Source organism: Lepidochelys kempii, chromosome 16, assembly GCF_965140265.1.
Source record: "Lepidochelys kempii isolate rLepKem1 chromosome 16, rLepKem1.hap2, whole genome shotgun sequence".
NCBI lineage: Eukaryota > Metazoa > Chordata > Testudines > Cheloniidae > Lepidochelys > Lepidochelys kempii.
In genome coordinates, this window is record NC_133271.1 from 20,214,191 (window position 1) to 20,227,633 (window position 13,443).

The window sequence follows — 13,443 nt, forward strand, 5'->3', positions numbered from 1 at the left end:
TGGGCCAGTGGGGAAGGGGCAGAGAGGTGGGGGGCCCAGGGGCGGGCGGTGAGAGGTGGGCCAGTGGGGAAGGGGCAGAGAGGTGGGGGGCCCAGGGGCGGGCGGTGAGAGGCGGGGCAGGGGGGGAAGGGGCAGAGAGGTGGGGGGGCCCAGGGGCGGGCGGTGAGAGGTGGGCCAGTGGGGAAGGGGCAGAGAGGTGGGGGGCCCAGGGGCGGGCGGTGAGAGGCGGGGCAGGGGGGGAAGGGGCAGAGAGGTGGGGGGCCCAGGGGCGGGCGGTGAGAGGTGGGCCAGTGGGGAAGGGGCAGAGAGGTGGGGGGCCCAGGGGCGGGCGGTGAGAGGTGGGCCAGTGGGGAAGGGGCAGAGAGGTGGGGGGCCCAGGGGCGGGCGGTGAGAGGCGGGGCAGGGGGGGAAGGGGCAGAGAGGTGGGGGGCCCAGGGGCGGGCGGTGAGAGGTGGGCCAGTGGGGAAGGGGCAGAGAGGTGGGGGGCCCAGGGGCGGGCGGTGAGAGGTGGGCCAGTGGGGAAGGGGCAGAGAGGTGGGGGGGCCCAGGGGCGGGGGGCAGGAAAAGGGGGAGCGAGGAGCAGGGCCCGGGGCCCCAGCTGGAGGCCGCGTGCGGGCTGGCGGAGGGGGAGGCCCCGCTGCACCCGCCCAGGTGGGAGCCGTTTCTGGTTCCCGTCTCCCGGGGCAGCGGGACCGGGCGGCAGCGATCTCGGCCGCGGCCCCAGCCATGGAGAGCTACACGGTGAGGGCCGGCGGCTGCCCCGCCCCTGGGCGCGCTGGGGGCCGGTCTCGGGCCGGAGGGGAGGGGTCCCGTCGCCCGTGGGGCGGGGAGAGCCGGGGGGTGCCCGTCGCCCATGGGGCGGGGAGAGCCGGGGGGTGCCCGTCGCCCATGGGGCGGGGAGAGAGGTGGGGTGCCCGTCGCCCGTGGGGCAGGGAGAGCCGGGGGGTGCCCGTCGCCCATGGGGCAGGGAGAGAGGTGGGGTGCCCGTCGCCCATGGGGCAGGGAGAGCCGGGGGGTGCCCGTCGCCCATGGGGCGGGGAGAGAGGTGGGGTGCCCGTCGCCCATGGGGCAGGGAGAGAGGTGGGGTGCCCGTTGCCCATGGGGCGGGGAGAGCCGGGGGGTGCCCGTCGCCCATGGGGCGGGGAGAGAGGTGGGGTGCCCGTCGCCCATGGGGCAGGGAGAGCCGGGGGGTGCCCGTCGCCCATGGGGCAGGGAGAGCCGGGGGGTGCCCATCGCCCATGGGGCAGAGGGCGCCGGGGGGTGCCCGTCGCCCATGGGGCGGGGAGAGCCGGGGGGTGCCCGTCGCCCATGGGGCAGGGAGAGCCGGGGGGTGCCCGTCGCCCATGGGGCGGGGAGAGCCGGGGGGTGCCCGTCGCCCATGGGGCAGAGGGCACTGAGGGTGCCTGTTGCCCAGGGGAGCTGGGGGTTGCACAGTGAGGCAGCTCTGAGGTGTTTTTGTGCCCAGGTTCCCCCCTGTTTATCAATGCCTGTTTCCCCCACGTAGGTGCTGGAGCAGCTGGAGCCCGGGGCTCTGGGCACAATGCTGGTGGTGGAGTTAAAAACGGTGAAAGAAGGTGCTGGGAGGAAATATGTGCTGAAGCAGGTGAGAACTTGGTTGCCATGACAGCGAGATGCAGCTCTCTAGTGCATCTCCCTAGGCCCTTCGCCTGAGAGCAACGTAGCCCAGCACACCAGCCGTCACAGACACTGGGTCTGATTTGGCTTATACTTTGAATGATGACACTGTCTTGAACTGCAGTTCAAGCACCCAGCAGATCCAAGCACCCAGCAGTAGATGTTAGGGTTGCAGTGTATCGTTACTGATGATATTTACAAATTGGGTGTAAATCTCATTCTCCTGGTGGGGTTACTTACCTGATGCTCGGTGTCATAAAGCTTGGCCACCTCTGTATTATATTCTCATCCATGTCTTTTGTTATATTGTTATCTTTGTCTTTTGTTTGTTTGGTACAGGTTGAATGCATTGATGAACAACAAGCAAATAATGCCCTGAAGGAGGTAGTGACGCAGTCTTTTTTTACTAGTCTTGTTCAGAAGGAGCAGGGTCTTCTCTTAAACAGTAAAAAATCCTTTATCAGCAATAATTTGAAACTATAAATAGCCCTACCTGATTTGGGCCTTGACTTACCCATAAACTGAACTGTCCTGTCCTCTCTCCTTGTGGGGTCCCAAAGCCTGGGCTCCAGCCTGAGCCTGAATCTACACAACTGCTTTATAGTCCAGCAGCCTAAGCCCCAGGAGCCTGAGTAGCTGACATGGGCCAGGCGTGGGTATTTTATTGTAGTGTAAATACAACAACTCAGTTCAGCCTATGAATTCTTATTAACAATCCTTAGGCTTGAACAAAGAAGAGGAGGACTTGTGGCACCGTAGAGACTAACAAATTTATTAGAGCATAAGCTTTCGTGGGCTACAACCCACTTCATCGGATGCACAGAATGGAACATATAGTAAGAAGATCTCTCTCTATATATATACATACAGAGGAGGTGGACTTGAATGTTTGGGTTCAAGTGGCCAGCTGTTCTCAATGGATGGCCCTCACTTCAGAGCCTGTATTTGTTTACCTTTAGGGCACAGTGCAAAGCCCATCTGTTTGTTTGGTCATTAGGTGGAAGGATGGAGAGTGGTCTGTTGATAGTCCTGTTTACATTAATGACTCAATTTCTACATAGTACATGTTATTTTAATGTTGTGTTGATTTTTGTGCCCATGGATCTAGAAATTTCTTGATGGGAATGTCTTCACTGGCCTTTTCCTTCTATGGTAACCTGTGTTGTGCATACTTCCTTCAGTATTTAATAAATAAGACATAATAATAAGTCAGCAATATTGCTAATATCATAATTACTGTTCCACCAGAACACAAATATTCACAACAGAATGTGTCTAGTGTCTCTGCTGGTGTTCATTGCACCTAGCACCTGCTGTTCGCAATGAGTGGGAACGTTTAAAACCAATTGATATGTAGTTGTGGTCAGAAAGTAATTAAAATTGCCTATTCTATATCAGTCCCCTGTGTGTATTCAGAATTAGATCTGCTGACTTTACTGACCAAAGTTTGAGCCAAATTGTCTGTTGGTGTAGTTCTATTAAAGTAAAAGAAGTTATGCTAGCTGGGAATTTGGCCCTTTGTTTTTACTCCTTTTTACTCCAGTTAGCTCTGTAGTGCCATGAGCACAGCTCTGGGAGAGTGAGCTGAATTCTGTTCCAGCTCATACATCAACAACAGAATTTTTAAGCAAGTTCCAATTTTAGGATCTTTACCTTGAGACTTTACCTCGTGGCTAGGTTTAGAGAGGAGGACACTTTGTGCATTTTAGTTACACCTGCAATTCACAGTTGACTCAGCGTTACTGCAGATGATGGGTGTACGAGAAATAACTCACCTTGACTTTCAAATTCCAGGGTGAGTTTGCAAGGCTGGCTGTTAGGAAACAATCTTTTTACTTGTGAACTGATCCTTTGCGAGATGACAAATGTTGAACCCCACTATGCTATTTGTACAGAGTTATATTTAGAGTAGAGCTTCACTTAAGTACCATATTTCACTTCTCTTGGCACTCCTTCGATTGCAAATGTGAAATAGAACTGAAAAAGAACTGGACCTGGCTACTTTAACAGGGACATGGCATGCATGACAGTCAGATATCTGCCCTTTGTGTTCTGTGTTTTGAAGACATTTTCTTAATCCAGGAGAAAGAAGCATGTGGATTGTTGTAGCTCACTCCGAGTAAACCCTTTGGGTTTCATTTGCTGTCTTTCCAACAGGCAATGGATCTGCTGAAACTTCAGCATTCAAACATCTGCATTTACAAAGAATTGTTTATCACCTGGGATAATAAGGTGAGAATGAAGTGCTGTCTGTTAGAGAGGGGTGCACAAACTGGCATGTCAAAGTTTCTGTAGCTAGGTAAGGGGACACTTAAGGTTTCTGGGCCTGTGACTGAGCCACCTTCTGTGAAGGCAGCTCTGAATTACACTACCATTGGGGAGCACAATATAGCTGTGTTGCAGCCCAGGATCTGTATGCAGTGTCTTCCCCTTTGCTTCCATACCCAACAGATATACAGTTTTTAAGCTGCTACAGTTCCTTGCATGTCTGAATAAAGCACTTTAAAAACTGGCCCATAAAGAAGCCAGGAGGCCAGAGCTATTTCTTTGTGGACACGATCTTGCACTCTACTTGGGCCTAAATCCCATTGAATTCAGTAGCATTTACTGTTTGCTCATATGTTTTCAAAGGTACTTGTTCCTGTTAGAAGCAGATGTTTTATGTTTAAGTAGACAAAAGTAAATATTGACTCTTTTGTGGGAGACAAATAATCCCATCTCATACTTCCATGGTGTGCACCAAATCTCTTTGCAAGGACCAATGGCCCAGCTGCTAATTTGTATCTTTGTTGCTGCATATGTCATTATCTATAAGTGACTGAATAATGTTGACCTAATCTCTGTTGCAGATTTCATCTCTATTTCTTTGTCTGGTGATGCAGCACTCAAGCCAAGGAGACCTTTCATCTCTGATTAAGGCAAAAAGGAAGAAGCGAGAGAAAGTAGAAGATATGGTAAAAAATGACAGAAAAGGCATCTTACTGAAATGCAAAGGAATCTCACTGCCTTAACTTTTTTCACCACCTTCTGTCCTTTCCCAGCTGCTCCCCAGAGACATCAAAGTATAGTATTTATTGCTTAAAGCAGGAGACCAGGACTTAAAACTTCTGAATTCTCTTCCCAGCTCTGCCACTGAGTCATTGTACAATCACATTAATAATACTTAGCACTTATATAATTTTGTACTCCCGGGCAACTTAGCCTTTCTGTGCCTTAGTTTACACTTCTGAAAAATGGAGCTAATAATAATGCCTAATTCACAGGGGTGATGTGCAGGTTAATTGATCTGCAGAAAGTGAAAGGAGTATAGTATTCCCACTTGGACTGGAGCCTGTATCAAACTAAGCAGCCTTCGTGTTCTTAGACATGGCTTATTTCACCATGTAGTTATTCTTCATGTACTACATTTTCATGTATATTTCTGTCCATAGGTAATTCAGAAGTTCCTGGGGCAGATGGTGGATGCTTTGTTTTATATACACAAACAAAATGTTTTTCACAGGTAAATAGAAATTCCAGCCTCTTTGACTGCTCGACCTTTGCTGGTTTGCAGCTGAATTATTACTTCAGCGCAACTATTCACTTGAGAAGCAAGACATTGTACATTTTGATGGCAGGGTGGGGAGTTTCAGAGATAAGATGGAGTGTCAAAATGAGTTTACAGCAGAGAGAGATGATTAGTAGATCTACTGTATGAGTGTTAATCAGTGCTCTTCTCCTTCCTCCACCATTTTTCCCCCTCAGTGGTGTTTGACTTCAGAGACAGTAGTCTGAGTGTGAATTTATTGATTAAAGCAGGGGAGTGGAAGTTATACTTCTGGATTATATTTCTGCATCTGATTGTTGTGTGACTTTAGGCAAGTCATTTAATTCATATGTTCTCCCCGGATTTATCCATCCACAAAATGAGTATAACTTAACTCTTGAATGTTTACAAAGTGTTCATGATCCTATAGTTAATGAAGTACTGGAATATTGACTCTTCATTCACATTCATATTACAGTCTATAATCCTGCATAAAACTTGGCAAATGAGCTGTGCCTAAGAGAATGAACAAACTTAACAGGAATAAGAGAGGAAAAAAGACTAGTTCATGCTCAGTATTCAGATAAAGTTGAGGCTTCCAGTGTCAATTTTTAAAGCTTTTTGCCTTATTCACAGTAAAAAAGGAAAATAAATGTATTTTATTTCATTATCATTTGTAACTTAAAAACAAAGCCCATCTTCTTTGTGTAAAAGGTCTCAGAGATAAGGAGCCTGTAGCTATACAAGATTACGCTCTGATTTAACATGTTGATAAAAACCATTTCTCTGTATTGCAGAAACCTCAAACCGTCTAACATCCTTTTAACTGATGAAGTATCCTTCATGCTTTGCGATTTTGGTGTAGAAACTCTTATGACTGATGAAATGAAATGGAAGATAAGAGTGGAAGAAGGTAGCTATTTAATTTTAATATTTTAGTATTTTTTTTAAAGAGATTCAATCTGTGTTTTTTAACAGTTTAATTCTATTACAAAATAAAGAAGGAAAACACCTTTTTTTGGCCTATTACATTTTATTTCTTCTAAGCAGCAAGCAAGATCATTGTAAAAGATCAAGAATTAAATAGATTGATTGTGATATGAAAACTTTCACACTTACTGTACATAATTGGTCTGAATCTTGCTCAGCAGTGATAAAAAATAATCGTTACCATCTGATGGCAGTTTTGTGGTACATTTAAAATGAGTTTGGAGGTTGTCTGTCCAGTTCCAAGTGGACAGATGCTCACATCAAACAAACCACTGCACAGTTGGAAAAATAGATCTTTTAATATTTTGAGAGTCATGAGATGACTCTAAGCTAAACTGGATTTGTAAGACTATTTGCAATAATATATAGGAAGTTAGATCTTGGAGAATTGTCATTAATTGTAGTGCGGTTCTTCTTAGAATCTTCTATGGAATATCACCAGTAAAAATCTGACTCACTGTAGAATCTTTCTGACTGAATTGTACTTTGATGTGAAACTGCTATCTGCAGGTCACACCCATACAAGCAAAGCAAAACATTACACAGTGTCAAAACCATTACTGATCTGACATTTATTTCAACAGATCCTGACTCTAAATCCTGCATGTCCCCTGAAGCACTCTGCTTTTCCTTTAGTGAGAAGTCTGACATCTGGTCTTTAGGATGTATTCTACTAGACATGATGACCTGCTTCTTTCTGAATGTATGTACTATTGAGAGTGCCACGAACATTTCACTGGGAATATAATGTGTCAAAAAACCCCAAGAGATCCACAAAGTGAATACATACAGATTCTACCAATATTCTGCTGTTTACAGGTGAAAGAGACAAATTCATTACTGCGGAATATTAGAAAGGACACCAGTAGTCTTGAGAGAGTTCTGACGTTAATGCAGAAAAGGAATAAAGATACTCAGCCTTTGTCTCCAATTTTACTTATGATGTTACAGATTCAGCCCAGTATGAGACCCTCAGCAAAGTGAGTTCTGGACATTTTCCCCTGCTCTGTTCTGTTTTTTGCTTTTCCCCCCCATCTGCTGTAAGAGGGAGTGTTCTTCAGTGTTTAGATTAGGGGACTGAGCCAGGGCTCCTAGGTTCTATCCCTGTCTCTGCAACTGGCTCGCTGTGCTATCTTGCTGTAAAAAAGTCACTTCACCTATCAGTGCTTTGGTTTCCCCATCTTTGAAATGAGTGTTCCAGTGTACACTGACCAGAGATTCTGTGATCAGAGAGGATAGTTGGTTTTGTTGGGGAATTATGTTATAAAACAATGTTATAAAAAGTTATAGACAATCTTTTGGATGCTGGGCTGTAGTCTGTATACAGTTTGCATTCTCAGAAAATATCCGCATTGCCTAAGGTTTTATTTTTATATGAGAATCTCAAAGCTCTTTACAAATATTAATTAATTAAGCCTCAGAGCACATCATGAGATTGGTTAGTGTTATGTCCACTTTCCAGGTAGGTAAAATGAGGCACAAGGGTTAACTGACTTGCCCACAGTCACAAAATCAGTGAAAGAGTCAAGATCAGAATTTAGTAGTCCTGACAACCAGAACCCTATTTTACTCACTAATTAACACTTCCACTTCCAACCAAACACACCAAAATCAACAGGAAAACTTTGTTGACTTTCTTTCTCTCTCCTTTTCTAGGGATCTGGTTGATATTCCACGTGTTATGGAATGTTTGGCTCTTGCTGGTTCCTCTTTATCAAAACAGGAAAAAACCTTGCCTTCAGCAATTGTAGATGTGCTCCTTGAAGGGGGAATTGGAAGTGTTTTAGGTAATCAGGAAAATAAGTTGCCTATTGAAATGCTGTGTGTGTTCCATTTAGGATGTATTATACTACAGAAATGAATGAGTGGATGGCTACCCATTGTACCTGAAATGAAATGCATCACTGTTTTGGACAAGAATCTCTGTGTCACCAGTCTTATAACTTCATAAGAGTAGTAGCTCTTATCTAATGTTCTGTCTGAATAGGGTGAGAGAGTGTTATTAAAAGAATTTTTGTCAGACTGTTCTGAAGTTCCTGGGAGCTCCCCACTCTGATTGCATTCTAGTTTATGGCAGTTAAACCTATTAAGATATTCCGTTAGAATGCATTATTGGCTAAAGAGAAAAAGCTGCTCCTTTAAAGCATTTTCTTTACTTATATATCTTTACATTTTATTATTAACATGATTTCATATTGGAGTGTTTTTAAAGAATATAAATTATATTTAAGCTACAAACTCTCAAAGAATTTTATGAGACAACAACATGATAAGGTTTGTGGTGGCTCCTAAATATATCCAGCAAGATAGATCTTATGCACATTTTCTTCTTAAAAAATCCAAACAAAATGTAACTTGTAGAGGGTTGCCATATTCAATAATAAATATTTCTAGTTTCTAAAGCTTAGCAGCTCCATAAACCTGCTAGAGCCGTAGTTTTTTCCCTCCTGAGATTTTCAGCATCACAGAGAAGACTGACTGAAGAAAATGTTACATATATATGAGATCAGATTCACAGTTGGTGGAATCAGCATAGCTCCATTGGCTTTAAAAATGGCCTCTACCAATTGACGTTATCTGGGGATCTGGCCCTTAGCTTGGGTTAAGGGTGGGGATGGAATTAGCTTTAGTTGTGAAAAATCTGCTCTGCACAAGATAAAAAGTGTGTGTAAAACCACTAAAGCCTTTTTAGTTCAGTCTACAATTCCCCCAAACAGGAAGTGCCATGTGCGTAGGTGGGGAAAAAATCTGACTATTTTTTGTTCATATATCAACACACCTACTATTTTGAGTGAGATTTGCAATTTTAAAATGTTTTACACTTTCTTTCAGTTCCTTTGTTAACTGAGTCTCAAGCTGAATTTCTTTCAATTATGTGAATTCACAGGCTAGGCACAGAATAGGAAAACAATAACATTATGAACGTATCCTGTAAATATTTGTGTAAAATGACTTAGCAGAAACTTCTGATGTCTTGTTTTATGCAGAATTTATGGAGACTTACTGGGACATAGAGCAGGCTCAAGCAAAAGCCATAAAGCGCCTTGCCAGCTTACTAGATGAAAATGGTATGAATCAGTATTTCAGCATTTTGTTTTACAATGTTCTTGCTCACTGCTTTTACTCTGAAAATAGTGGGAAAACATATTGCATAATAGTACATTAGCCTGTTGGAAAACTGGGTTCAAATTCTGCCATTGGCTACAAGTGAAAATGAGGTTGATTGCTCCCAACTTATTTTCCACTAGTGCACATGTGGAAAAAACCCACAAACTGGCACAATTAGTGATCTCACTCTGTTTGGGAAAAGCTTGGTTTGAAATAGTTGGACAGGATTGGAGTGCACTGGCAGAGCTGTTTGGAGCAGGACCAAAGATGCTGTACGTCAGGGCTGGTGTGTGTGTTGTCAGACACCTGTGGGGTCCCAGGACTGTAATAACAGGGAGTGGTGCAGGTTGGCATTTTAGTGCTTTGGCAGAGCTGTGTGTTGGAAGGTTACATAGCTTCTCCCTTCATTATGCCTAGCTCTCTGCGGTGCTATTAGACTAATGCTTTTATGAACTCTAAATTCACTCTGTTAAACAAATTCCATTAATAGTACTCTTATTTCAAACTATTATCACTTTTAATACTGGCATTGATCTTTAATATTAAAAAATAGAGATGTTTAAGATCTGGGTAGATATTAATGTATAGTGATTTAATGCTCTAAGAATGTAAGCAATAAGGGGAAAGAACATGGTGTTTTCCTGTCATCTGCCAATATCTGTGAAGCATTTAAAGTGAAAAGTGACTTTTCCCATTGAAATAATGTGACTCAGTGATAAATAACAGTTTGAATTAGGCATGAATAGAACCTTGCTAGCAGTGATATAAGCAGAATTTGTTACAATAGATAATTACATCTCTGAGCAGGGCTGTCCCTAGGCGGGTGCAGGGTCCAGGTCATAGGCGCCGAGTTTCTAATCTGCTGGAGGGGTGCTCCCCCACAGCTCCGCCCAGGCCATGCCCCCATTCCACCCCTTCCCCCAAGGCCCCGCCTCTTCCTGCTCTGCCTCTCCCCTGCCGAGTTCCTTCCCCTCCTCTGAGCGCGCTGCGCCCTTGCTCCTCTCCCTTCCCCTTGTGCGCCTCCTGATGCTGCAAAACATCTGATCCGCAGCAGGTGGTAGGCGCAAAGAGGGAGGGGGAGGCGCTGATCGGCAGGGCTCACCAGTGAGCAGCAGGCGCTGGGGGAAGGGGGAGGTTCTCATAGGGGGGCTCCTCCTTGCTCGCCTGCCGGCCTGCTTCCTGCTCGCCTCCTCACCCCGCTCGCCCGCCCGCATCACCCCCCTGCCCACCTCCTCCTGAAGAGCAGGGTCCCCCACAGTGCAGGGCCTGGGGTGGTCGCCCCGATTTGCTGTACCCAAGGGATGGCTCTGTCTCTGAGAATGCTTAGAATGGGTTCCAAGAGGACATCTAAGTTCCCTTGGACAATTTTCCCTTTTACCACCGTGTTTTGTGGGTTTGTTGCTCCCCTTTGGAATAGCTAATGCTGCTCAAAGACTTGCTAGGACTGAGAAATCTAGTGAAGTAATCTCCCCCCAGAGTCTGAAAAGCATACTATCTCAGTACTGCCACACCAGAATACTAGCCCATATCACTTAGAACAGCGGCTCTCAACCTTTCCAGACTACTGTATCCCTTTCAGGAATCTGATTTGTCTTGTGTACCCCCAAGTTTCACCTCACTTAAAAACTACTTGCTTACACAATCAGGCGTAAAAATACGAAAGTGTCACAACACACTATTACTGAAACAGTGCTTACTTTCTCATTTTTACAATATAATTATAAAATCAATTGGAATAAAAATATTTTACTTACATTTCAGTGTATAGGATATAGAGTAGTATATAATTCTCTGTATGGAATTTTAGTTTGTAGTGACTTCGCTAGTGCCTTTTATGTAGCCGATTGTAAAACTAGGCAAATATCTTGATGAACTGATGTACCCCTTGGAAGACCTCTGCGTGCCCCCAGAGGTTTGTGTATTCCTGGTTGAGAACCACAGACTTAGAATGTAGCCAGCCAAGAACTGCAATACTATTTCCTAGGAAGAAGATGGCTACAACTAACTTGAACAAAATGGAAGATTGTGGCGGCTTTTGTTTTTAATACAGAGAAGGTGCCCACGAGACTACTGGTATCAGTGTGTAATGCTCCATCTTGATATGCACAGCTTTTCTTTCAGATCAAGAACATTGTTTAACCATCTCTGCCTTACCATGTCATGCAACCTGTCCTAAAGCTAGGAACTCCATGTTGTATTGAAGGTGGGAAGCATATAAACCAGCTATGTTGTTCATAGTGTTATTAAATGTTGACTTTAACAATTCTTTTCTTCATAGCTTTTATGTATTTGCTAGAACTTCTGGATCCTGTCACTTGTGCAATGAGGACTCATATAGATTCTCTAGAGCTACAATTAGGTGGCTGCAGATTACTGCTTGACATTATTGGCCAAGGTACAGTAATGAGGTTCCATACTAAACACTGAGTAACTTGTTACATGTAGTAAACAAGATTTGAAATAGATTTGGTGACAATTAATATTCATACTAAGTTATTAAGGGGTAAATTTATAGTTACATGGGAATTTAGCCACCTTTAATGGGAGTCCAGATTCTCTAGCGTGGGTGGTTTAATTTAAGTCAGAGTGATGTAAATCAGCAAGCAAGAAACCTTGATTTAATCTTGTTTTGCATTTGTATTTTTAGTAGTTTTTCTAAAGGAAGGATGATTCTCATTAGCTAGTATCATTAAAACTTCTTTATTTGCAGCTAAATACAGCCTTTCTATTAAATTTGGTATTTCCGTTTGCTCACCAGGAGGATACCCTATATCTATACATATTTATTTAAACAGACGTTTATTCAGATTCTTGCTTTTTATTTTTTTATGATAGAAAATAATGAATGATACATTTCCCATTTACTAGATTATTTTGTTTACTCATTATATGTGTCAAGCTGCATTTGGATGGAAATTAGAATGCAGTTAAAATGAACAAAAACAGCATTTTAAATTTGTTTTTTATTAGTTAAATAAAACTACGTTAACGGTGCTGCATATGTAAGAAAAAAAGAAAGTTTCTCAAAACATGTTTTGCATTTAAAACTAACTGATTTATTAAATAGAGGAAGTATTAGCTGTAGCTAGTGAATTGATGGAGTGTTTTTGATCACCACGGGCTAGATTTTGAAATCCCTGTGAATTAGGCACCTAACCTGTTCAGGCACTTTTGGAAAACCCACAAGGTGCCTATCTGTACTTCTGTGTGCCTAAAGGCCTTTGAAAATCTGGCCCTACGTCCTTCAAGTTTTTAGAATTAGTAGATCTCATCCTCTCCCACCTGTTGGAAGAGGAAATGAGATTTCTTGCTTTTTCATCTCCCAGTTGGTCTCAATTTTAAATAAACTAGTCCAAATGCAGAAAATATTCCCCTGGCACCTGCTTGGTAAACTGAAACCACCATTTGGAAAAATGTAAATACCAGCATTTGCAGCAGTGTAAAGACTGCAAATAATAGAGATTCTTAATGCAGCACATGACATTGTAACATATTTATAAAGCTTGTGTTGAGACCACAAAAGTTAAAGCCCCCCCCCCAATTCTGTATCTAATTAAAAAAGCAGCACCCCTTTAACTTGTTTACATTTGAGGAGGCCTTATTGATGAAGCAAATTACTTCTTATTTATTTTAATAAATGTTGACTTTTAAAGAACGAAAGCTTTTGTAAAAAATTTTTCCCAAGTCCTGCATGCAGATTTTTACTAAAGTTTATAAACAAGTGATGTGGTTCAGTGCTATGGTTAAATTCTCAGAATATGCTTGCAAAACATGCTACTGAATGGGCAAAATGGGTAATTGCTCATGTTCGCAGTTTGCAATCTGTTAATGATCAGTTTCCAATTGTGCTTTCTGCATATGATTTAGGGGCATATTTTTGACAATATAGCCCTGGTATCTAACACAATTTCTATATAAGATGCAGTATGATTAACTCCAGGAGCAGCCCATAGGTTTAAAGTTGCCTCTGAATAAAAACAAATGTTCTGTGCAAAAATAATGTAATTAACTAGACTGTATCTCCTTTTCGTTCTTCTTTTACCTGTCCTCATTTTTGTGAAATAATTTCCCACAGGAACATGAAAATTGCAGAAAATGAGACAAAAAGAGCAGCTTGATTTCAGGAAGAGAGGGGGAAAAATAACAGTATAGTCTATGCTAAGTCAACAAGTGATGCTTGCTTC

General features: G+C 43.3%; 1 protein-coding gene across 7 annotated transcripts in view; it reads left to right on the forward strand.

Moving 5' to 3' along the window:
- The window catches only part of STKLD1 (serine/threonine kinase like domain containing 1), a 38,197-nt gene that overhangs the window by 3,555 nt on the left and 21,199 nt on the right, over positions 1-13,443 (forward strand). For 6 of the 7 annotated variants that reach the window (XM_073314024.1, XM_073314026.1, XM_073314025.1 and 3 more), the window contains 11 exons: positions 1,505-1,603; positions 1,975-2,019; positions 3,793-3,867; positions 4,485-4,589; positions 5,067-5,137; positions 5,959-6,074; positions 6,736-6,854; positions 6,971-7,131; positions 7,808-7,938; positions 9,139-9,219; positions 11,538-11,654. In XM_073314024.1, coding sequence (XP_073170125.1) covers positions 1,505-1,603; positions 1,975-2,019; positions 3,793-3,867; positions 4,485-4,589; positions 5,067-5,137; positions 5,959-6,074; positions 6,736-6,854; positions 6,971-7,131; positions 7,808-7,938; positions 9,139-9,219; positions 11,538-11,654 — 1,120 coding nt within the window. Of the gene's footprint in view, positions 1-641; positions 742-1,504; positions 1,604-1,974; positions 2,020-3,792; positions 3,868-4,484; positions 4,590-5,066; positions 5,138-5,958; positions 6,075-6,735; positions 6,855-6,970; positions 7,132-7,807; positions 7,939-9,138; positions 9,220-11,537; positions 11,655-13,443 lie in introns of those variants that run through there. The other variant, XM_073314029.1, reaches the window with a different exon arrangement.